This window comes from Pelodiscus sinensis, chromosome 8 (genome assembly GCF_052426305.1).
Source record: "Pelodiscus sinensis isolate ZL-2025 chromosome 8, ASM5242630v1, whole genome shotgun sequence".
Classification (NCBI taxonomy): Eukaryota; Metazoa; Chordata; order Testudines; family Trionychidae; genus Pelodiscus; species Pelodiscus sinensis.
This window is the reverse complement of record NC_143059.1, coordinates 1,599,263-1,623,903: the sequence shown is the minus strand read 5'-3', so window position 1 is coordinate 1,623,903 and position 24,641 is coordinate 1,599,263. Positions and strand designations below refer to the sequence as shown.

The following is a 24,641-nucleotide window of genomic DNA, read 5'->3' as shown; positions in this document are numbered from 1 at the left end:
CTTAGTATGTTTCAAATTTGGTCACAAAACACCATTTATTGACACTTTTTACATTATGGAAGTCAAATATCCAAAATGTTACCAAGACCAAATCAGTGAATACTGCACACAGGCATCTAAGAGGAAATTTTGTTTCTAATTTTTAGGGCTTGTCATATGATCAGCAATTTTACATCTAAAAATTCATCTGAGTAAGAAGGCATTTCCTGCTTCATTTGAAATGATGTGTGGAAGAGTAATAGCTACTTTCCCATTTAAAACAGTGCCCAGCTGATGACATCTAAGACTGTGGTTGTGTCCATTTCAGCCATTCACATGATTAGAACAGAGTTAGCACTGTATTCTGCAGTTTGGCCTGCGTGAAAACTGCAGGATCTGAATGTTGATTTATATGCAAAATCTGAAGGCTTTTTTTTTTTTTTTAAATGCTCATGCTGCTTTGCCAGGCTGCACTTGCTGGGCTGCTTATTGACATTCCGTTGAAGTGAACGGGATGTTAAAGTGAGCCTGAGACAGCAGCAAAGCAACTGGTCACACCAGGAGTGCCTAGCATCAAAGCAGGTTTAAGCCCCCTTGATTCTTATCTGACAAATATTTGTCATCTACTATTCTGGTTGTCAGTTGAAATGGTAATTTCCATTGAACAGCCCAGGAAAGCACAATAGATACATTTTTACGAAATACAATTGTAGATCTATAAAAGTTCCTTTGGCTAATTTCCTAGCTGTCTTTTAAAATCAATTGATTTGACAAAGTATATACTTTCCACTTATTTTTCCGTTACTGACCTATGAAATTTGCATTTTGTTAAGCAATACGAGGATTTTCTCCGCAACATAAAATCTGCAGTTTTGAAGAGGCAAAAGGTTTGGATAGGATCAATGAGAGAATGCCACCAAGAAAAGATGCTCTTCAGCAAGATGGTATTAATTCTATAAACACAACAAATGCCAATGGAAACAATGGGACTGGCAACAACAATGCACAGTGACCACATCAGCTTCTCGTTTACTTCTATGTCTTGCCTGAGAATTCCTAAATTACTGCTTTTTGACATGACAACGATGAAATAGCCAGGGGGATCAGTCAAACTGACTTCTTAATATGATGTGGAAAACCTAACTCGATCCCGCTGAAGACAAACCATCATGTATTTAAGGCAACAGCCCCTCTCTATAAGTGATGACGGAACATCTGTGAGCATGCTTCATATATTTACAGAAATTCCAACATTGACAGCTGAATCTTAAGGAGAGCTATGGGGCAGTGATTGGGCTGTTTTACTAAAGCACATCTAGAGTAGCATTTTTATGCATATCATAGTCAACATTTTTAAGTTTACAAAATGGGATTTTCTTTTCAGTAAAGCTAGTTGTTTTTTCAATCTGATACAACCCTAAGAGCTACTATTTATTAATGGACATTGATTTCATGAAGTGTCTTTAAAACCATAGATTACAATAGTCTTAAAAAATCTGAGGCTGCAAACACTCTATGTTAAATGGAAAAAAATGCCAAAAATTTCAGTTGGTCATTCTGTAAAATGCTGACCTCAGGTGTTCTCCTTAGATGTTGCTAACTCTGTATTATATTCACTGTATTTTTTAGTTAAGGTTTATGAGAAGATTTCTATGTAGGAATGTTTATTACTTGAACACAGATTTTAAAAAAATATTTAATGTAGAATCTCTTATGCCCAGCTTTTGAGACTCTCCCCCACCTTGAATTTAAATATATATATAAATATATATAAATATTAATTTTAAAAGTCTGAAAAATAATGCAGTTGTTAATTTTACGGTACTTTTAATTGAACTTTGTACATTATGTTAAAGTACATTTTGATTCATATCAAGTCTGTAAAGCTTGGCTTTGTATTTTGTGTATGCATGTTTTCATTTTGCAAATATTTAATATATAGACCTCTGATTACCAGAACAACATCTATAGATTATATAGATGGTATGGGTACTTTTAGTTTATTGTGAGTATTAAAGTTGCTTAAATAGATGATAATCACTGGGCAAGCTGAATAGTTACACACTTTTTATTATTTTTCTTAATTCTGTAAAGGAAACTGAAAATGTTATGGAAATATTTTTGTTTAGACAGTGCAGCACATAAGCATTTGTTCTGGCATTAGTGAAAGTGTAAAATCGAGACTGCATGTGTTTTGATAGCTACCAGGACTGCTTGGTTAAACTAAAAATTGAAACCATATGCTGATTTGTTCACAAATAATGAACTGTACTGATTGCCACTGTACTTTGTTATATTTTGACATTTGCTACCTACCTTTCTCATCCCCTGGAACACAACTTGAAACTGAATTCACTAGAGTTCATCTCCTTTTTGTTTGCCAAAAAGTACAAGCTGTACAAACTCCCGTCTCAGCTGAAAATTTTATGCATGTTCTGAATTATTCAAGTATTTTATAAACAGTAGCACACAATAAATTTTGTGCATGGACTGCTGCTCCTAACATTGTGTTTTTGTTTTGTTTTTTTGAGCAGTATTTTCATAAGCATTTTAAATTAGCAGAAAAACGGGTATAGTGTAAATGGTCACTTAGTTCCACTCTAAAGCAATACTTTAATATAATTTAAGCTTAAATTGTCATCTTGAATTTTTGCTTCCATTTCCAATAATTTTTGTTATTTAGTGGGTTCTTGCACATACAATACTTCAGAATTTTTCTCTGTTAAACTTAACATCCAGTGATGGCTTGTATAAACCTGCAAGGAAGCACAATGTTAGGGTTTATGCAAATGAAAAAAAAACAAACCCTGTTCATTATTGATGCCTTTTGTATTTGCTCAGTGGTTGAGAATGACCATTTGTGATGTCAAATAAGAAGGCTTGAGAATCAATAGCTCCGCAGTGTCCAACATGCTAGCAACTAGCCACATGTGACTATTTGGCCAGTTGAGTGTGGCTAGTTCGCAGTAACAGTAGCCACTATAGTGACTACTGCTTCAGAACTGGTTGGACACCACGGCAATAGTTGATATGGTAAGGTTGAATTTTGCTTTTCTGTTTTGGTTGAAAGTAAATGAGAAAATCTACTAAAAAAGACCATAATGTATTCTGAACTATAACCCATTAGAGTAATGATACTGATACACCACAAAAAACCTTCATGTTCTGATTTTACTTTCTTATTTTAGATGCAGTTTAATTGGAAATAGCGGTGAATAGTCTGAAAACAGAAGGATGAGTGACAGACAAAGGTAAGTGTTATCAGTAGACCATATGTATGAGCTATGTAGTCTCTGATACTTGGCATTGGGAGAGAGCAAAATTTGCACCAGTATATCAGCGTATAAACATTTAACTTGGACAGTGGTCTGCCAGTTCTGCCTTTTGATGGTGTGAATTGGAAAAATCCACCGGTCCTTAGCCAGTTGTCTTTTTAATTAATTAATTCTCTATGACCAATTTTGATAAGGCATGCACTTGCACATACAAAATAGAATACAATTAACACCTCATACCCTGTGAATACAATCCCAAGGCATAGAATGATCCCAGGATGTGTAGAGAGCGACACCAAAGCTTAATGTAATTAGAAAGTCTGTTAAAAATAGATATGCCTCATTGAGATTGGTTTTGCCTGAATCTCAACTTGCTCTGTGGATCACTATTTTACTAGACACCTTTAGGCAGAGAAATCTGCTTCTGGATGGTAACTGTGTATCAGTAAAAGGCAGATAAAGGAGCAGCTCCTGACTGACTGAGATTGAATACTCTGAGCTATACTGTACATACTTCCTAACACTGATCCCAGTAGTGTCCCGGTCACATGCATTAAACATTTGTCAGTGGATGCATTGTCATCTCTATTGCTGTGTGTAGTGTTGGTCCCAGGATGTTAGAGAGTCAAGGTGCGTGAGGTTATATCTTCTATTGGACCAACTTCTGTTGGTGAGATAGGTGAGCTTTCAAGCTTACATAGAGATCTTCTTCAGGTCTGGAACACTACTCAGAGTGTCACAGGTAAACAGAAAGTAGAACAGATTGTTTGGCATAACTAGTTAACACTTTTATACTGGCTAGGGATGAGTTGTATCTTCAGAGACTATTGCTGCCCATTATGAGGAGAGTAAGGGGCATTAGTGTAACTGAAAATAAGGCACAACATGTTTATTCTGGTAATAGACCATCGCCTACCACTCCATGGCAGACTCCCAAGCAGTTGTTTTTTTCAGATCTGTGAAAGACTTGCTGTCACCTAGTGACCTGAACGGGAAACTGAATGCCCATTTATGCTGCACTATAGATTCTAGTGGTGTGAATGCAATCCCATTATCCAAAACTACAGTGTTTAATCATTTATATTATTAAATTGCTATTGCCTGGTATGTGTGTTGATCCATGAAAATGTCGCTTAACCAAATTCTAATGTAAGGGTGGGGAGCCCAGGGGCCAGATGTGGTCTCTGGCTTGCCTGGATCCGGCCTCTGGGGCTCAGGGTTCTTTCAATTGGAGCAGCATGTGCACTCTTGAGGTTTCAGTAAAAGAGTTAGTCCCTTCTGTTTTTGTTATGAAGAAGTTCAGTCTGAGATCAGAATATTTTAAAACATTTTTGAGCAGTTGTAGAATAAGCTGTCTTAGCTGACTTTTCTAAAGTGGCCCTGTCAGTTTAATTATGGCAACACGTTCAACTGCGGCTGACTTAGCTGGACCTTGATAAATTTGCAATATCCTACATGTCCATGTAAGATCTTAAGTTTCACTCTGTTATATTAGCAAACATTTTCCCTTGGTAGATAATTTATACTCATTCGTAGTTGATGTGAAGTTTGCTAATCTAGAACTGTGTTCCTCACTGGGGACAGGAACTGAGATTACTACCAAACGGTTATTTTTGAACAGTCTTTCTGGAGTGACTCTTTGCTTCTTGACTTTTAAAACATGTCAGGAATGGGAGAGAGGACTTTGCTTATGTGTAACTGCTTTGTAATCACTCCAATCCTTGCTCCTCAATGCATGAACCCAAGAGCTGAGACTATGCAGGGGTAGGCCTTATTTGTTCCATTCCCATTTTGAATGCCTTTGGTGGTGAGTTTTAGGTGCCATTCCAACAACCAATTTAAAAATAAATCAGACTAATTCTTTCAGATTAGTGTATCTCATGGGCTTTTTTCAAATAACTCAGTTTTGCTTCTGTTTCTGTTACAGTTTGGGACTGCTAAGCTTAAAGCATCACCCAGCTAAAAATCAATTGCTAGTGAAAAGTGCCAGATTGAGGGCACTTTTAATAACCAGTTCTGTCTTTATTCATGGGTGAGCTGTGGCACTGGCAGATGCAGTGCAAGTTTCTCTCCCCTGCTTTGCTGTTTTGCTCGCACTCTGTCCGGAAGAAGCCTCTGGGAGTGAGAGAGGTGCTTAGTGACTGGGCACATTCAGTTTTTAGTCTATGCTGAGACTGCCCATCTGGTGGCGTATTGCTGTTGTGATTTTTATGTTATGGCCATCTGTACTGTCAATGGAGTGGAACTAATTAATTGAATATCATTTAGCAACATCTGTCACCGGGTCACTATGTAGGCACAATTTAGACACATTTGTGGTAAATGGAAATGTGTGTGGGATTTAGACTCTGAGTCATTCACTACAGCTGTAGTAATAGGTTTTGGTGCCTGGATCAGCAAAGGTATTTACCAGGCTTGTTCTCACTGAATAGTTATTTTCTTTCCCATCTTCAGCCAAGTATTCATTGCTGCTCTTCTGCCCCTGATGTGCTGGGGCAGTGACGGTGATTGTGTCTGATAAACAGCATGAGACCAGAATAAGCTGTGGGCTCTCGTGCTTAACTGAGAAGCCTGCTTCCATGTTGTTCATGTGGAAATTCTGCACCACTGTGTAGAATTTGTGTTCCTGCAGATTTGTTTTTCTTTATGGAAAAGGCACTGAAGAGGCACTACAGTTGCACCTTTTACCCACATGGGGTTACTGGGGCTCCAGAACAGAGAGCAGCTGACTGAAGGGCTGTAGCAGCCAGCAGCAGATAAATGAGAAGCTGCGTTCCTCACAGTACTCTTCCTGCAGGGCCAGGTGAGGACCAGATAGTGGGCCTCTTGGGGTTGCTGGGAGGGATAAATTTGAGCTGGGGCTGAATGGGAGTGGGAGTGCAGAGACTAGGGATGTGAACGTGTAACCATGATGAGCCTGGGCCTCACCCCTCCAAAAAAACCCACTCCTATTTCATGCTTCTGCAACCCATACCCAATAACCCTCTAGGTTGACTTCTTGGCTACTTGCTTCTCCCTTCAACTCCTCTGTTACCCCAGCTCTCCAAGCCTTTGCATGGCTTGACAGGTGCACTGTAGTTTAAATGAATTATTATTCAGAATTCTGTATTAGTATGCCAACTAAGGAATCTAGTTGTAAAAAAACAAAAAAAACCTTTTCCTGAATCTTGTTTTCTGTATTGTTAGGCATACTTGCTGACAAGTATTTTTGAAATAAATTACCAAAATAATCGAAACTGGCATGATTATATTTTTGACAAAATATGCAGAGTTTTTTTAACACTGAATTCCCCCAGGAGCAGCATCTGTATCCTGTCATCAGAATTTGATTGTCTCTTCAGCCCCACAAAATCTGCTCTCTTCCCTTTGATGGATTAGTGTAAAGATAGGTTGTGATGCCAAGTCAGGGTTCCCCCAAATCCTGCAGCCCCATAGCAGCAAGAGCACTCTCCACCAGCCAGAGAATAGAAAGGGTTTATTGCTCCTCCAGGATACAGCACAGCATAGATGTGATATTGCTACAGGAGTCTGGACTAGGATGCCTCAGATCCCTTGGGTTAGGGAGGTCTATCACCCCCCTAGACCTCCAGCCCTCAGTTTAGGCTCACTCCCTCCTGTTTCCCAGCCAGCAACTGCTCCTTCCCCTGAAACCCCTCTCCTTTGTTCCTTGCTTGCCTTCAACTGGTTAGACAGGTTGGGTCTTTGCCTGCTGACTTAAGGCAGCCATCCTGCTGGGCAGTGCTACAGGTACCGACCAGTAGGGGGTCAACCCCAGCCCACACACAGCCACCAGTGGTTGCCTAGAGGCTATGGCCTGCCCACTACATCACACAAGTATCTCAAGTTGAAGTAGTGCTCTAGAATGGTCTGGCTCATGAAGTTTCTTACCATTAACTTTACCTGCACTCATGTAAAAGCTATTTATTCTTCTTCGAGTGGTGTCCCCGTGGGTGCTCCACTCCAGGTGAAGGGTCACCCTGAGCCGCAGATTGGAGCCTTGCAAAGCTGTTTCCCCCGTTGGGCTGTGTATGTGCAGGGGGCATCTCGAGACGCTTCCGCCTAATTGCTAGCGCGCGGCTCAACCCTCTCCTTTTCAATTCCTCGTCAGCTGACAGAGCTAACAGGATCTCCCTGTCAGCCTCTTACTATCTTACTGTTAGTCAGATTTATCATAGTTCCCCTATTTGTAGTTCCAAGTTAGTTTTTTTTTTTTTTTAAAAGAAAATGAGGGAAACTAACAATAATAATGAAGCTAATTATAATCTCCCCTCAGGGATTTGAACACGCTCCCATGTGAAGCCTCTGTGAACCGGAGCTCTCTCAGCTACTTTAAAAAAAAAAAGAGAGAGAGAGAGAGAGAGAGAGAGAGAGAGAGAGAGAAAAGAAAAAGACGGCAACAAAAGAAGAGACAGAAATAAAGACAAACAAACAGCAAAATAAGAGAGAAGAAGAAGAGAACCAGATATGTTTGGGTCCTCAGGATTTAAAAAATGTGAACAGTGCCGCGCGCCCATGCCGCCTGCAGAATGTATCCGGTGTCTGTAGGAAAATAGAGCCTCATCATCTCGCTCTCTTCCACCTTCCTCCTCCCCAAAACACAGCGGAGGAGAGGCACAGGGTAGTATGAGGACCTCCGCTAGCAAAGTGACTGGAAGATTCTCAGCACTGGGACCAGTGCGCGCTTCCTCGGAGCTGGCAGAAGCCCGAGAACTCTCTAAAGCTGCGGCTCCACTTAAAACCACGGCACCGCAAAAGAAAACGCTGCACTCTTTAAAGCTGGCAACGGGCATGATTCTACACCTGCACTGACAGCGAGCACAGGTAGGCAGCCAGATGAGGCTGCTCTAGAACTGCCTCAAGCTGCTACTAAAAGTCACAGCAGGCAGCAACATTCATGCCTGCCTTTTGCAGAGCACTCACCTGCAAGATCTTTATCTAGACATTCTCCACATACATCTAGGTCACCAATATCACTTCAGGAAAGCTCTTTACCTGACGACGACCGAGAAATTATATTCTCCTGGCACCGCACGTCGCCTAGGAGATCACGCGTATATCACTACAGGGCTGTACCACACCAAAGCCCGTGGCACCCATACTGGGCTTACCCACCCCCATCTTATCCACCACACTGGGGACCTTGGGACCATATAGACGCCGGTTCTCAGCCCACTCCATACCAGTGAGGAAAAGCTTGCCCCCGCCACGGTCCCTATCTCCCACAAAGGATTCAGAGGAGGATGAACAAATTTCAGATAACCTGATGCCACAAGCAGTCGAAGCGGTTATACCGTCTGACACTGTGGCAATTGACGACCTCAAGCAAAATTCAATAATTATTGAAAAGAGTAGTGACAAGTCAACAAGTTTCCCTGCAAGAAGTACAGGAGAAACAGCACCGATTGTTAAAAAACTTACATCCCACATTACATGGCAAAATTACCTTACCAATAGATGAGGCAATCATGGAAACTTCAGAAGAACTGTGGAAAACACCTGCATCCATTCAACCCACTAATAAAAGAGTAGACATAAAGTACTTTGTTCCCCCAAAGGACAATGAATTTTTGTTTGCACGTCCACAAGTAAACTCTTTAGTTGTGGAATCAGCACAACAAAGATCTAAGCTACTGCAATACAGAACCGGCAACCAGGACAAGGACCACAAGAAGTTAGATTTATTCGGCAAGAAAATCCTCTTCTTCCACCTTACAATTAAGAATCTCAAATTATTCTGCTCTGCTAGCAAATCATGATTTTGACAGTTATTCTAAAGTAGGAGAACTGATGCAACATCTCCCTGAATCCAAAAGATCAATTTTTAAAGCAATAGTCCATGAAGGGCATACAATCGCTCGCACACCGCTCTACAGACTGCAATGGATATCGCAGACACCGCAGCTAGGGTGACAGCTATAGCAGTGGTAATGTGCAGGTTTTCCTGGCTATAGTCCTTTGGGGTTCCCCGTGAACTCCAACCCAGAGGAGAAGATTTGCCATTCGACAAACTAAAGTTGTTTGCGGCTACAAAAGCAGAAATTCTCCACAACAGCAAAAACTCAAGAACCACACTTCACATTTTGGGCATGTACACACCACTTTATAAATGGAAACAATACAACCGAAACAGATACGGGCACTAAAATCAACCACAGAGGCCAGGGCTGGCCTTACCATGAGGCGAACTGAGGTGGCTGCCTCAGGTGCCAGACTTTTGAGGGGTGGGGCCACCACTAGGACCCAGAGTGTAGAAAATTGTGTCTGCTGCTGGTGCATCTGTATTCTCTCTGCTCTAGATGCACTGAGATGGTGGGGTGCTGTGCTGGAGGAAGGAGGGCACAGGAGACATAAAAGGCAGGCAGGAGAAAAGATGGCATGGGGGTGTCATTTGAGCTCCCTGCCTCGGGTGCCAAAATGTTGTGGGCCGGCCCTGACAGAGGCCCTATGAATATAGCAGACCAAGGCAACGGGCACAGAGAAGGCACTCCAACCAAGGCTACCCTCCAAATACCCAGCCCTCAAAGCAGCAAATTCGAAGATGTGGTTGAGGGTCTGCAAGACCTCCCTCAAGATCTGATGCCAGGACAACACGGCCATCTCTTTACCCTCTGGTTATGTCTGTTCCTTCCACAATGTGAATCTATAACATCAGACCGCTGGGTTCTAGAAATAATTTGAGTAGGATATACCATCCCATTTACTACTGTCCCACCAACCTTATCCTCTACCCTGTCCCTCTTCAGGGACCACTCTCATGAGACCCTACTAAAATAAGATATTGATCGCCTCCTCACGATCGGAGCCATAGAAAGGATACTCAAGGAATTCCATGGAAGGGGGTTCTACTCAATTTCTTGACAGAGAAGAAAAATGGGTTTGAAGACCTTTTTTAGATCTCCGCAAACTGAACAAGTTTCTCAAGAAACAGCGTTTCAAGATGGTCACGCTCACAGTGATCTTTCCTGTGCTAGATCAAGGGGACTGGTTCGCAGCCCTCAACCTGCAAGACACGTACTTTCATGTATCCATCCATCCATCTAGCACACAGACGCTACCTGCTTTACCCTTGGACCAGAACATTTCCAATACGAAGTTCTCCCTTTCAGCCTTTCATCACCTCCGAGAGTATTTTCGAAGGTACTAGCAGTTGTTGCCGCAAACCTCGGACAACAGGATGTAATCATATTTCCCTACCTAGACGGCTGCCTCAAAGGGATCATCACAGGATGAAACCGCCTCCATGATAAGCACAACCAGAGCCCTCCTCAGTCATCTAGGCCTTCTAGTCAACGAACACAAATCAACATTGCATCCAGTCCAAGACAGAGTTTATTGGCGCACACCTGAACTCAATCACAGCTCAAGCATACCTACCTTAGCCATATTTTACAACTATACAAGAAATTATAAACATGATATTTACAACCTCTACCACCACGATACTTACCTGCCTCCAGCTAATGGGCCACATGGCTGCTACTACTTACGTAGTCACATCTTGAAGAACACTTGTTATTGCACAAGGTAAGTAATTACCTTATTTGAACAATCTTTACATCTCACTTATGTGTTGGTTTCCCATTTTGTGATCTTTAATTTTTAAAGTGTCATTTAGCAGTATTAGGTGCCAGGGAACTCAAGTTCCAGCCAGTGACTTCTTCCAAGCACCCAGTAACCCTTGCCTCCCCCAAGGTATATAACTCTTTACATACAATATCACAGTTCTGTATAGAAAGCATGCCATGTGAGGTATCAGTAAAGGTTATGAACTGTTCACCCAGGGACCTACAATGTCTCATCTCCATAAGGCCACACCAGGAGAATTGTTAAACTTTTCTTGGGGACTCGGCCATGCCCAGCAGATATGCTCAGACTTGTATTCTCCAAAGTTGGAAGCCTGCAAGAGTGCTAAGCACTGTTTCCCCTTCTCCTGCCCTCTTCTCCCCCAAATTCAGAGGGCACTGAATGTTATGAATTATATAGGAGCAGGTTATTCCAAAGCAACAGGCAGCTGCAACTGATCCACCCCTAAATTAGAGTGATGTGTACACTACAGACCTAGGTCAACATACTGTGGTGGTGCACGTCCTCATCAGGAGCATTTTCACTGACTTAAGAGGGGCAGGCTGGGGAGTTGAAAGCCCAGCTTCCTTTCAGAAGAGATGGGTTTCCCCACCCCACCAAGAGTGGGGAGGGGGGAATAGGCTGGAGCTTCTCATCTCTTCCCCTCCTCCGCCAAATCCCTAACTTTGCCTGCTCTGCACAGGGAACGGGACAGTCTTATCAATTTCCTGGGTGCCCTAGCCATGAAATTGTCAAGGCTGCCTGACAATAGGTAGGAGACTTCTTGCACTGGGTCTCAGCAGAGCTCAGTGTTCAAAGAACCCACCCCACCCCACCCCCACTGTCTTCTCAGTTTCACAGCAGAAAATGTGAATGACCAGCAAATATAAGGAACACAGTGTCTGCACAGGCAGTTTTTGCTCCTACCTACACCACTGTAAGGCCATCTCTCATGGCAGTGCAGTTACTATGTCGGTATAATAGGGCACTTACATCAGTAGTAGGAAAGCTGTAGTGTAGGGAGTGACATTAGGCAGCATATGTTTACCTAATTACGTTGACCTACCTGTGTAGTGTAAGACTAGAAGTAAGGTTCCCACAAAGTTACACATTTGAAAGCTTTCCCACTAGTTGGTGTCTACACATTTTAAGGGGGTACTGTCAAGTTAAATCACTTAACATTTTTCCATGGTGTTAAAAACTTCATACTATTTGCTAATAATTCTACTTTGAGTATGCCATCTTTGTCCATGCAAAGATAGTTTGCCTTCTAGCACACAGGTTTGGGTTTAAACATTCACATGCAGTGTTATACATTTAAGACTAACCAATAATTTTTTTTTATAACAGCCTGTCCAGTCATACATGAATGTTAGTTCATTTGAGTAAATTAGATTTGAGTTATTCCTTCAATAAGTCCCTCTCTCTGTTCTTCATTTGGCACTACTCAGCTGACCAAGGGCAGAAGAACCTTGCAGAAAAACAACTCGACTATAATGGCTGCTCGAAGGAACTGAATGTGTTTTGCTGTAGCGCAAAAATGACACAAGGTAAATGACAGATTAATTGTTTATATTGTAGACTATATAAATGTGCTCTAAATTAAACATGAATGATTATTTTACAGTTTCCTTAAGGCATACTTGGTTATGCAATGTTAAATCATTCTTAGATGCTATAGTTGTTCCCCCCCCTTAAGCTCATTACATATCCTTCACTTTGTAAATATGTACATCTTTTCTATTGACCAACGATTGCCAGCAGCAAATTCCTGTAGTCCCCACTTGTATCACTTGATATCATTGTAGCCAAAGTCTTCTGGTACATCTGTGTGAACAACTGTTTGATTTGTACAAGATCAATCTGTGTTAAAGAAATAAGATACAAAATAAAATTTCAGAGGGGTAGCTGAGTTAGACTAACAGAAAAAACTTAAAACAACAAATAGACTAGCAGCACCTTAAAGACTAACAAAACATGTAGCTGGTGGTTTGAGCTTTCGTGGGCACAGCCCACTTCTTCAGATGACAGGAGTGCTAGAAGTCCAGATCCAAGAAACATTGAAGATCTTAGATCTGGACTTAACACTGCTGCCATCTGATGAAGTGGGCTGTGCCCACGAAAGCTCATGATACCAGAGAAATAAGACAGGCATGAAATACTTCCAATGTAATCAGTGCACAGTATGGGGTAAGTCAGTAGTAGACTGAGTCCTCTTGTGCTTCATTCCCTTGTACCCCATAGCAGACCAGACAATGCAAGCAAGGAGGCAGGAGGTGCACCTGATATATGACATCCTCTCAAGAGCTATACAAAGGGTATTATGTCAAAGCTGCTCCTACCCTCTTGTCCTTCCTGGTAGTTCTGAGGGTAGATGAGTCTTGCTAGTGCCAACACTTCAGTCAAGCTCTATGCAGATACTGATTCCTATCCATGGACAGAAATTTGTATCTGCAGGGGCAAAGGAAAAGAAGGTGCTGCTGCTTCTAGGAGCCAGTGCCCTGAGGCTGTACTATGCCTACCAGGGCTGATAACCTAACAGGACATGCAGCCATGTGGCAAGGCCCTATGCTGCAGCCTCTTGGAGCAAAGGTCCATTCCTCGCCCTCTTGTTGATGCTTTAGTGAGATGAAAATCCTCTAGGCCACGTCAACAGGAGACACATCAGGATCCCTGCCCATTACACTAAACAGGTTCATCACTTTGAAACACGAAGTAGCAGAAGAGTCTTTCAGTGAAATAACTCCTATATTACATATCAATGGAGGAGACTTGCACCATTACCCATGTCTCAGCCAGGCTCTGTGAGGAAGACAATGCATACTTCCCGACAGGGAGACTCCCCCCACAAAAGACACATAACAGAACTCAAAAAGCATCGCATCTCATCTCACTTAAATGCTAGCACCATCCTCACAAGTCTGGGAGCCTCTACTTCATCATACCATTCAGAAACACTGAGTTAAGCTTAACTACTATCTGGGTTTGAAGCAATGAGAAGGAAGGAGACAGCCACCAAACAGGCTAAGCAAGCTCAATTGCCTCCAATCAAACACTGAAGAACTTTCCTAGTAGATGTGCATTGGTAACAAATGGACAGGTACTCCTGGGGGAGTACTGCAACATTGCACACAGCAGACTTTTGCAGGAATTAACATGTGTATGTAGAGTTTCCTTTCCCACACAGCAATTATCTGCATGTTGCTGGTCACCATGAGGGGGCTGCTGGGCCTGGCAGGGGAGAAGGCAGAGAAAGGAACTGGGCTGTCATAAGGGGTTCTTGCTCTCCTTGGAGAATTGCACATCTGTATTGATAGATACTTGCTGAGAGTTAGAAATAAATTATCAAACTAATTGCAAGTGGGGTGGTAATGTATGTAGTGTTGACAAATAACATTTTAGCAAGGGTCAGTAACCTTTTCCAATCTTCACCTGGCCAGTGCTAGGCTGCTGCACCAAGACAGGACAAGGTGCCAGGCCAGAATTGCTGCAGCCAGATCATGGCCTCCCCTCCTAGCCATGCTGTAGTAGGAGAGGAGCTGTTACCAGCCCCAGGATCAGGAGCAGGGGGACAGGATGCTGTAACGAGATGGGGGCCAGGCCTCATCGTAAATAAGTAAAGTATGTCCAAAATAAAAGATTTCACCATTGTCTTTATTGATGGCAGAGTTGGGGGCCCACACACACAAGAAGCAACTGAAACACCTCACTTTCCTAGTGTTCCAACCACATAGGGGAGAGAAGGGGCAGGAAGGACTGAGGATCAAGGGTTAGTGGATTTTGTCTAGAGCCTAGGGGGACCTGAGTGGAGCCAAAAATGAGGGGTTAGTGTGCAGTACAGGGCAGCCAGCAAGTGTGGATAGAGGTGCAGGAGAGAGTGAGGGTGCAAGGTCTGGTCAGGAAGAAGGGTGCAGGAGGCGGCTAAGCATGAGTGGAAGCAGGGGCCCATTTGCTTTCATGCCACTCCCAGTATCATGTTCCAGGCACTGCTTCTTGCTGCTTCCATTGGCAAGATTCCAGCCGCTGGGCATAACAGAGAAAGCCTCCAGGCTGCCCGGCCCTGCACTGCCATACCCTAGCCACAGGACGGGGAAGCAGCAGCATGTGCAGCACCTGCCAGCTGTGCTTCTTCCCTGCATGCTGACTCTTCCTCCCCCCAAGGAAGCAAGTGCTGGTGTTCTAATCTTGGGGGAGGAGGACATGAGGCTGAAGCAGTAAGTTTGAACTGCAGAAGAGCCACATGTGGCTCCTGACTGAGCCATATTTGGCTTTGGAGCTAAGGGCTGCTGAACCCTGGTGTACAGAATTTTAAAAGGCTGGTATTGTAGGCAGAATGCCTGTGGAACTCCTTGCCAGAGGATGTTGTGAAGGCCAGAATTTTAACAGAGTTTGAAAGAGAGCTAGATAAAATTCATGGAGAATAGGTCCATCAAGGCTACTGGCTGAACAGGCAGGGATGGTGTCCCTAATCTGTCAGAAGCAAGGAATGGGTGACTTGAGGGAAGGAGAGTCTAGCACTTCATTACCTGTTCTGTCCATTCCCTCTGGAGCACCTGGCAATGGCCACAGTCAGCAGACTATCAACCTTTGCTCTGACCCAGTATGGTCATTCTTATGTACTTTAATAGACTGCTTTGTGAATATTTGCAAGTAAATTTGTGCAGCTGATTCTCATAGTAAGAACTATAACTGCATTGATTAATTCTGCTCCATGTAAGTGATACGAAGCATAAAAATGGTTAGGATACACTGATTTTTCACTATGTGACGTGAACAGCCAACATTTTTTAAATTCCTGCTTCCTCCTCATTTTTTGAACACAAAAAGGAAGATTCTTACCTCACTGCGAGTGACGACAATTCTGACAAGCGTAGAGTCATCTGTGCCAGCTCCTTTCATGGAATGGTAAATCCTGTCAGCAAAGAAGGCTGGGCGATTTAGAGCACATTGCACTAAAAGAAAGCATAGTTACAGGATTCTTTTAAATAATGCACACAGGCAGGCACTTTTCACATGGTTGTATTTTACAGAATTAAATACTTGATCTAGCAGATGGTATCCTGAATGTTTTGAAACAGATCCTCTTACTGCTTTGATTCTTCCTCATGCCAAACCTGGGCAGGTCACAGCTCAGCAATTGTGTGTGTTGGGTAAGTTATATTCTACGCATTTCATCTTATTTCCTTGATGTTTGGAAACATGACTATTTTGTTACTGAATCTTTCAGTTTAAGCCCTGTTGTTATACTGGTTAAATACACACTGTTGGTGGATATGAAATTAAGTTCCACTAAGCGTGGATCCATTTTTACACAGCTTGGAACACAGGATACACCATCAATGTTAGTTGGCCAAATCACTGTATAACTCAGTTCAGCCATAAAGACAGCACTTTTGACAATTAAAGAAACCTTAATTCAATAACAAAACTAATGTAAGGGGAAACTTAATTCATTGGGTAATTGGTATGGCGACAAAGGCTGTAAAATCACCATTAATCAGTTAACAGGTTAAACATTAGGTAACCTAATGTTAACCGACTTAGCAAGATGCTCATTAGGTGGCCGGTTACCCATTCACATCCCTGACACTCAAAAGATTTTTACCTCTTGCTTAAGTATCAATGGAAAATTACCACCATCCACTGGCTGTGAAACATCTCTGTTCAGTCCTTACTGGATAGAGCTCCACATCATAAGAATGCCAATTAACAGGCCACCATTAATTTCAATTTAAAAAGTTCTCTCAATAAGCACTGATCTTTTAACAGTGTTTCAAATGGAGCAGAGTTTAGAAGGGCTCTGTATAGCAAACCTGGAGCACCAACATCAAGGGTGGCTGGAGGAAGGTCACCACCTTGCATCAGTGGCTGATACAAAGAAAGAATGGATTCTACAAAAGACCAGCAGTTTGGGGCTTTCTAAACTTTGAGAATCCTTTTTCAATAAACAATGCCAAATCCATCATGCTAAGGGCTCTCCCCAGCTCAGCGCTGTGAAAAATTTGTCACAGATGGTAAAAATGATTATTGTAGGGGAGGGGCAGAGCTGGGGACATCCCAGACTAGGTTCCCACTGCTAGTCCTGGCCCAGGCTCGGGAGGAACAGCCTCTTTCTATGACGGGCCATGCCAAAGCCAGGTCAGACCCACTTCTTGGAACCAACCCCAGCTGCAGGAAGCTCCGTGGCTGCTGGCTGGGACGACAACTGACACAGGCAGGAATCTGCTTGAACAATCCCGAATGAGGGAGTTTGCTGGACCAGGAGAAGTCAATTCTGGTCCCCCTGCCACTGGTATCCCAACCCAGCTGTGTTCCCAGCCCAAGCCACTCCCTCACCTCACCACCAGCTCTACTTCCAGCCCTTGCCAGCCTGGCTGGGCTGCCGGATGCGACTGCCAGCTTGGCCTCCCTGCCAGGCTCCCGAATACTTCCAGTTTAGAGAAGTGGAACATGTAGCTAATTTGTTTTGAGTTAATTGCAGGTATTGACTGTGCTTAATTAATAGCCCTAAGATCTTTACATCTCCAATTAGTCATAAATACCATTTTTAAAAGCAAGAAAAGTCTGTTACCAATAGTCTTCAAGCCATCTTCTACATTTCCAGAAAACTCCCGGCCAATGCTGCTCAAGAGATCACGATTGGCAATCTGCACATAACAGTTCAAGGGATTAGGGGTTTTCTTGTTTCAACGTGTGGGGATGGAAATGGGGGCAAATTCAGTCCTGGGATATGCAGAGCAAACTCATTCAAAGTGAATGGAGTTTCACGTGTTTTAACCCCAGGGTTGAACTTAGTTCATAATCATGAATAGAAGATTATGAACAGAAGAATTTCTACCTGAGAATATGCTTCAACTGTAGCTTTCAGTTGGGGGAAACTTCTGGTTGCCAGAATCATGTTAAAGCAAGACTCATCGGTTCCAAGCTTCCCTTCACCAGCTTGATAGAGGCGCTGAGCATCTTCCTGAGCTTTCTGGTAGTTCACAGATGGATTCTCATCCCTGTTGCCCTGCAAGAGAAGACATTAGCTGCTGAATCAGTAACAGAATTTTGTGTTCCTTAGCATCTCTTACAGGCTTACCGAAAGGTCATCTGGTTCAAACCGGGAAATTAAACCGTGAAATCCACTCTTTCTTGGCAGCTGTTTCCTTAACTGGAGGCAGGATGGACATGTACAGGACCAGGAGTCAGAACTGCAAGCCTATCTATCACCCAGCTCAGTCAAAGACACACTATGACCCCCCCAAATGTTTTTGTACTCCTTTGTAAAAGGAGAGTTCTTCCCTTTATTCAGCTTTGCTGCTAAGAGGAGTGCCTTAGTTATTTGTAAAGTGCTTTGATATCCTCAAATGAAAAAAGTCATATGGAAGTACCAAGTATTATGCGTATTGTGACATATGGTGATTGCTCCAAATCTCTGTCCACTCAGCCATAGATTGTCCTAAAATAGCTGTTTGGCTATAGCATATTGGAATTCTGAATTCAAATGTATTTCAGGCTCTTCAGTTATTAGAAATGGAAGACAAGATATACTCATTCGATCTTGAAAGGAAGTAGGTATTAAATTCCTTCTAGCTGCCTCTTATGAAGAGGCATATGCAGTCTATTTTCACTTTTCTGCCTCATCCTGTGCTTTTAAGTGGCAATTTGAAAAACATGCCTTTTCATTTATAGTGATTTCTTATAAGGTGAACATAGAAAAATGGCCTGAAACTGTCCACAGAGCACAACTTAAAAACCTTAAGTCATCTGGGTCAACAGCTCTGTAACTTGGAATTGTCTCACATTTTAGCCCCTGCAGCTTATTAATATTTAAGCAGAAAACATGGGCTAAATTTTCACTTCATTTTTTCTGCTTCTAGCTCCACTGGTTGCAAAAAGACCCTTTCAAACATCAATGAATGCAGCATTGTTGACTTTACAGAGAAAGGCAAAAATCCCCAGAAAATATCTGTGGTCATTAATGGCAGCTCTCACAAGGTGACATACATTCAGGCCCACCGGTGGGGCAAAGGGGGCAGCTGCCCTGAGGCCTGATGATTCAAAATGGACTTGAGGCTCCCAGCTGCTGCCACCTCTACTGCCAGATAACAGAGCCTGGAGCCCCAGGCCCTTTAAATCACAGCTGGAGTGCTGCACTCTGGGCAGCTCTCAGTGCTTCCTGGGGAATGGGGGGTCAGGATGGCATGCACTGGGCAGCGCTGAGGGCTGATTGCCCCAGCCCCACCCCTTGTGGGAGGCCCCATCTCTTCCATGAGTGCAGCGGGGCCCCCGGATACACTCATGATGTCATTAAAGTGGAAATGTCAATAACTGTAAAACAGCTAGGGTCAACAAGACAGACATTTGCTGTCAGAAGAGGTGAGGAAGGGTATCAGTGTGTCTGAGACTTTATGGAACTGCAACAAGGGAAGCATCCATTTTCATCAACCAAAGAGGGGCGTGCATTTACCCCTGCCCCCCCTCCCATTTTCCGGTCCTACAAAATGCAACACTGCTAGGAGTACAAACTACCACAGGACATGGCTTGCTGGCTTATAGCCAGTTGGGGAGGGTCAGATACCTGCCATGTCTGTGGAAGATACTGGTACTACTAACACTGAAAAGTGCCCAGTGCATCAGTACACTACATACGTCACACAATGGGCAGGCTCCCTGGCCCAGCTGAGTTCAATGATAGTTGCACTATCTGCATGGCGCACATAAGGGTATTAGAACAGTTGGAAGACTGAGCGGAAAACTAACACTGAGTGGCAGTGAGTTTTAAGCTGAATGCCTACTTAGCACACTCCCTTGGCTTCTCTCAAGTCTTCTATGTATTACAACAGTCATATTAGGAGATAGTTTCTGGGACTTGTGTTTCAGTACACGATTCCTACTTTGTGCCAAACCATAGTTTGGTCTTACATTGTAAGAGGGACTGCACCCTACTAGAACCATGTTCTTGAATGATAGAAGAAGTCCCCAGACTCCAACATAATTCAACACAGGTATGCAGGGGCAAGATTAGAAAGGCAAAGGCACAAAACAAGCTAAATGTGGCTACGCATAAAGGGTAACAAGAAGATGTTCTACAACATGGGTTTCCAAACTGGGGTGTGAAGAAATTTCAGTGGGGGCGCAAGGCGACCCAGCCACACATACCTCCGTCAATCCCACCCTAAGTTTTGCTGCTTTTTTTTTGTGGAAGGGGGGCATGAGGGTTTGTCAAAAATCAAAAAGGGGGCGTGATGCCGAAAAGTTTGGGAACCACGGTTCTACAAGTATATTAGGAGCAAGAGGAAGACCAAGGACAGGGTAGGCCCACTGCTCAGTGAAGAGGGAGAAACAATAACAGGAAACTTGGAAATGGCAGAGGTGGACATTAGGAAAAACTTCCTGTCAGGGTGGTTAAACACAGGAATAAATTGCCTAGGGGGGTTGTGGAATCCCATCATTGGAGATTGTCTAAACTGCTCTTAACTGTCAGGGATGATCTACACAGTGTTTGGTCCTACCGTGAGGGTAGGGGACTGGACTCAATGACCTCTTGAGGTCCCTTCCATTTCTATGATTCTAGAGTACTGTAGCAGCAGTCTAGATAGGAACAAGTTATGGTGCAAGACCAAACACCGTGATTTAAAGGCATTCATCATGCCTATAGTGCTGTAACTGGTTCACTCAACTCAGTAGAAATTCCTGGGTAGAAGGTACTTTTCTTTCCAACCTCAGGGCAACCTTATGTTGTCAATCTGCTATAAAGACATAGTCCGGTGCCACATAACTACTTACAGAAGCTGGCTCTGATTAGGCATACACAGACAATTCATTCGGATAATCTCTCAATACTATTCTTCAAACTATAAAAACATGGCAACTCTTTAGAACCAGTTTTTGTTAACTGTAAGCATCAGATATGGAGCAATAACTCACTCCACTCTGCATTTTGTACTGTAACAGCAGCTTTGGTTACCTTACAGCTTTAGTTTCCCAACAAACTCAGCATTGTCCAAAAAAGTGCACTGTGGCTCACCTGGCACATGGATACAAGTAATCGTTCAAAGTGTCCTGAGGTATCTGCTCTAATATCCTGTTCAATGTCTCTTCCAAATTCCGTTTTGTAAGTCCTGACTATGTTTTGAATTTCCTGGTTCGTCCTCGTACAAAGAATCTCAATCAACACTCTCTCCTGAGTGCCTGCTCCCTATAGGAAGAGAAAGAGAAAATATTAATGCAACAAAATCTACTTACCTATCTTCTTTACAATTTTCTGTGACATTATAAAAATCAACTGTTACTTTTACTGTCAGTCATTCATTACATTTTGCAACCACTTTTTAATGTTATCTAAATTGAAAGAACAGCATCTGTGCCTCCCTTCTCATAATTCTAAATCCTCTCTGATCTCTAACGCAAAATTTAAGATGTGGGCTTGAGGTTGTTTTTTTGTTTAACAACTGTTGAGATAGTAGTTGTGAGAAACAGAGAGCATGAACAATGGGCTGAGGCACAGTCAATTAGAGAAAAGGACAATTTGAGAGAGGAAATTAATATTCTTAACCATTAGTCGTAAGGGACGTCGAGAAGTAATCTAGTCCCACCCCTTGTGCTGAGGCAGGACAGTTGTTGGTCTAATCTGTTCTTAAAGCCCTCCAATAATTCGGATTCCATATCCTCCTTTAGAAGTCTATTCCAGTGCTTAACTATTCTTAAAGTTGGAAGGTTTTTCTTCATAGATACCCTACATTTCCCTTGCTGCAGATTAAGCCTATTACTTCTCATCCTACCATTAACTACCTTATTTTATATTGTGAACTAACAATCCCCTTCTAATACGTACTTTGAAACAAAGTATGACTTACTAAATCAATATTAGAAACAGAACATGTGTATTACGAGTAGTTCCCCATTCCACATGTAGCATCTCCACTGGCATAAGTGGGAGCGTCATTAATATGCCCCTTTTTAATCCATACAAAAAAACCCCACTACATAGCAAATTGTGCTACAGGCCTTCTTCGCTATGCCTAGACTGCAGAGCTTTTCTGGGATACCAGAAAAGCGCTGCCGCGTCCAGGGAACATGTCCGCTTTTTTGGAACAGTTTCTGAAAAAGCAGGCGCGTTCTTTCAGCATCCCTGTATTCCTCTCAGTGAAAGGAATAAGAGATGTTCCAAAATAGGGTTTTTTTTCCCAAAATTTGGCCCAACGTAGATGGATTAAATTTCAGAAAAACCTCTTCTGAAGAAAGAGCAGAAAAAGATTACAGTTCACAATTTGAGTATCTTTTTCCGATATAACTGCAGTCTAGACGTAGCCCTTTTCATAGTCACCCTTATCCCTCTGCCTTTATTATTTAGAAGGCTAAGCTCTTCAGGGCAGGGGCCAGTTCCTACTGTTTGTAGGGAGCTTATCACAATGTGGGGAGGAGGGGGAGATGTCTGATTAACTGGAGTAGGCAGAGCCTCTGTACCATAAGAGTAAATCAAGGACGTCTCTTTCACCAGCCCTAAAACACATCTTATTGAACCCTATGCTGTTCTGTAGAAATATAATTTATTATCATCATCACCACCACCAGCTCACGAGTTAAAAATGGAATTTCTCAAATATTTCCCCTCATCTCTATTAACATCTTAACAGCACGAACAATTTTATGAAAATTCACTAACCCCCAAGTGACAAAGCATTATTACATTTTTGAGAAGTCACTCACAGAAAGATACTCTGTTATCCTTAATGCAGTTTTACTTTGTTCCTTTCCACCCCCCACCCTCCCCCAGGTGTATGTATATGTAAAAAGTGCTGATTCACAGGATCTAATCTGTATCTTTGTATGCATACAGGAAAATAATGAATTGCATACTAATTAATTTGTGATCCTAAAAATGATAAAATGGTGCTAGTGCTGCCTGATGGTCAGTACCTGAAATAGGCTTTAAAATACCAACTGCAAATTAATGAGAATAGTTTTAATTTCTCTGCATTCCACAGAAGGAAGGGTTTTGACCCTTTTCATTTCACAGTGGTGGTGGGGTCATCAACAGATATGGAGTTTTTCCTGAAGCCTCACTTACCTATTCTGTCAGCAGACGTTCTAGCAACAATGCAGCCTGGAAAAGCAATCTAAAAGCAGTGAAAGTGTAAGAGTTGACTTCCCATGTCACATATTAATTGATCTTGGCTCTTTAATATGACCACTTAGAAGTTTCCTGTTCTGCAGCTATATGGTAATCTGTATAGACAGCTAGAAACTATAAGTAAACGAATTTGGATGCTGATATAAAAGTTACTGAAATGTCCAAAACCCAAGAAGTTCAAAACCATTTCCACCACTGTTACTTTCTACTGACTTTGTTCATAAGACTTGCCAAAAGGACTCTACACTCAGAGCTGTCTTAAAGATTTGGGACTAGTCAGCAGTTACCAAAATTGTCACGTCTTGTAAGATAGGAGGTGTCTAATTTAGCATTTTATTCATGATAAAAATACCTTCATTGCATGACGTAAACTCCAGGCATCATAATAGGTAGGTGGCATGAACAAGGCTAGGATCAGTTCTTCCATGTTTCCACTTAGTTCAGACTTCAGATCTTTAATTAAATCCTATCCAATTACAAAAAGAAGTAAGAGGTTCACATATGTAGCACATGAATAGTGTGATAATTAGGAAGGGGTTGAAGACGCTGTAGTTAGATGTTCAGATTTGCTGGAGGTTTTAGGCTGGGGTTAGTGTTCAGGTGACCACTCTAGGCATTAATACTGCTTATTTAAACTGCTGTAAACGACAAGCTGTCTACGCAAGATTTTAAGAACAAAACGGCAGAAGTATCACAAAATTAGCTGATTTTTCAAAAATTCCATTATTTTAATGAAAAGGATGCGACATCGTGCAACATCTGCTCTGATAGAACGAGAAAATAGGGTCATTTGAATTCTGGATCCAGAATTCAAACAAACTCTGCTCCCACAAAATTCAAAAGTTGTTTGGATTAGAGGTGGCAAAACTCCAAGCTGTATATTTTGATTATGTACTAAAAATAAGCTAAGTCTTGGTCTGTTTTTCACGTTAGTTTCAAATACCACATGGCTTTTATTCTTTGGGACAAAGTATTGTAGTGAAGTAACATTAAGTAAAATATACAAATTGTCATTTCACTGCTGGATAGCGCCATGGTCCTGCAACAAAGCAGCTCTGTAGCTATTCAGGTTCCATCTACAGCACTCACCCTCAGCTATACACTTCATGACTGGTAAATTATTGAAATATACACGGTCATCTATCTGCCTTCCATCTAAAATCGGATACAGGGCTGCCTTTGCTAGTTTATTATGTCCTCTCAAAAAGGAAAGTCAGCCTATAGAATTCCTGTCACAGCTGAACCTGTGCTGTCTCCGAGTTGCATCTGTTGGTGAAAGCTGTATTGAAGATTGAATAGTTCACCCTTTAATTAACAGAGACCTTGCTCATCTTTACAAGTGTCACATCTAACCTCTCCAATTCTGACAGACTCCAGGGCTCTTCTTAACTGAAGGCGCTTTATCTTTAATAAAGAAACTATTATCAATTTCTAAGGCTACTTCTGCACTGGCTAATGAATGACAACACCTTTATCATTCAGGAATTAAAATGACACTCCCCCAAAAGTCAAAAGTTTTGCCTTTGACAAATGTCTATGTGAACACACTTTGTCAGTAGGAGCGCTCCCCTGAAAAACAAAGCTAACACCACTCATTGTGGGTGGAAGTATTTTGTCAGCAAAAGAACCAACGCACAAGCTATACCATGCAACTTTTAGTGACATGGCTGAGAATACAAAGTTTTCAACACGCTGAATAAACACTA

General features: G+C 42.3%; 2 protein-coding genes across 16 annotated transcripts in view; one reads left to right on the top strand and one right to left on the bottom strand.

Annotated features, from left to right (window-relative positions):
* The window catches only part of PPP3CB (protein phosphatase 3 catalytic subunit beta), a 74,448-nt gene extending 66,824 nt beyond the window's left edge, over positions 1-7,624 (top strand). For 9 of the 12 annotated variants that reach the window (XM_075935724.2, XM_075935717.2, XM_075935716.2 and 6 more), the window contains one exon: positions 813-2,482. In XM_075935724.2, the coding sequence (XP_075791839.1) occupies positions 813-991 (179 nt within the window). In that variant the 3' untranslated portion in view covers positions 992-2,482. Of the gene's footprint in view, positions 1-812; positions 2,483-3,167; positions 3,231-5,886; positions 6,058-7,527 lie in introns of those variants that run through there. The other 3 variants (XR_012905749.2, XR_012905750.2, XR_012905748.2) reach the window with 3 other exon arrangements.
* A 4,748-nt stretch (positions 7,625-12,372) lies between these two features.
* Positions 12,373-24,641, bottom strand: part of ANXA7 (annexin A7) — a 32,281-nt gene continuing 20,012 nt past the window's right edge. For all 4 annotated transcript variants that reach the window (XM_006135914.5, XM_006135913.5, XM_075935715.2 and 1 more), the window contains exons 8-13: positions 23,288-23,401; positions 20,830-21,000; positions 17,656-17,826; positions 17,389-17,464; positions 15,657-15,769; positions 12,373-12,680 (exon numbers count right to left, since the gene is read on the bottom strand). In XM_006135914.5, coding sequence (XP_006135976.1) covers positions 12,558-12,680; positions 15,657-15,769; positions 17,389-17,464; positions 17,656-17,826; positions 20,830-21,000; positions 23,288-23,401 — 768 coding nt within the window. In that variant the 3' untranslated portion in view covers positions 12,373-12,557. The remainder of the gene's footprint in view (positions 12,681-15,656; positions 15,770-17,388; positions 17,465-17,655; positions 17,827-20,829; positions 21,001-23,287; positions 23,402-24,641) is intronic.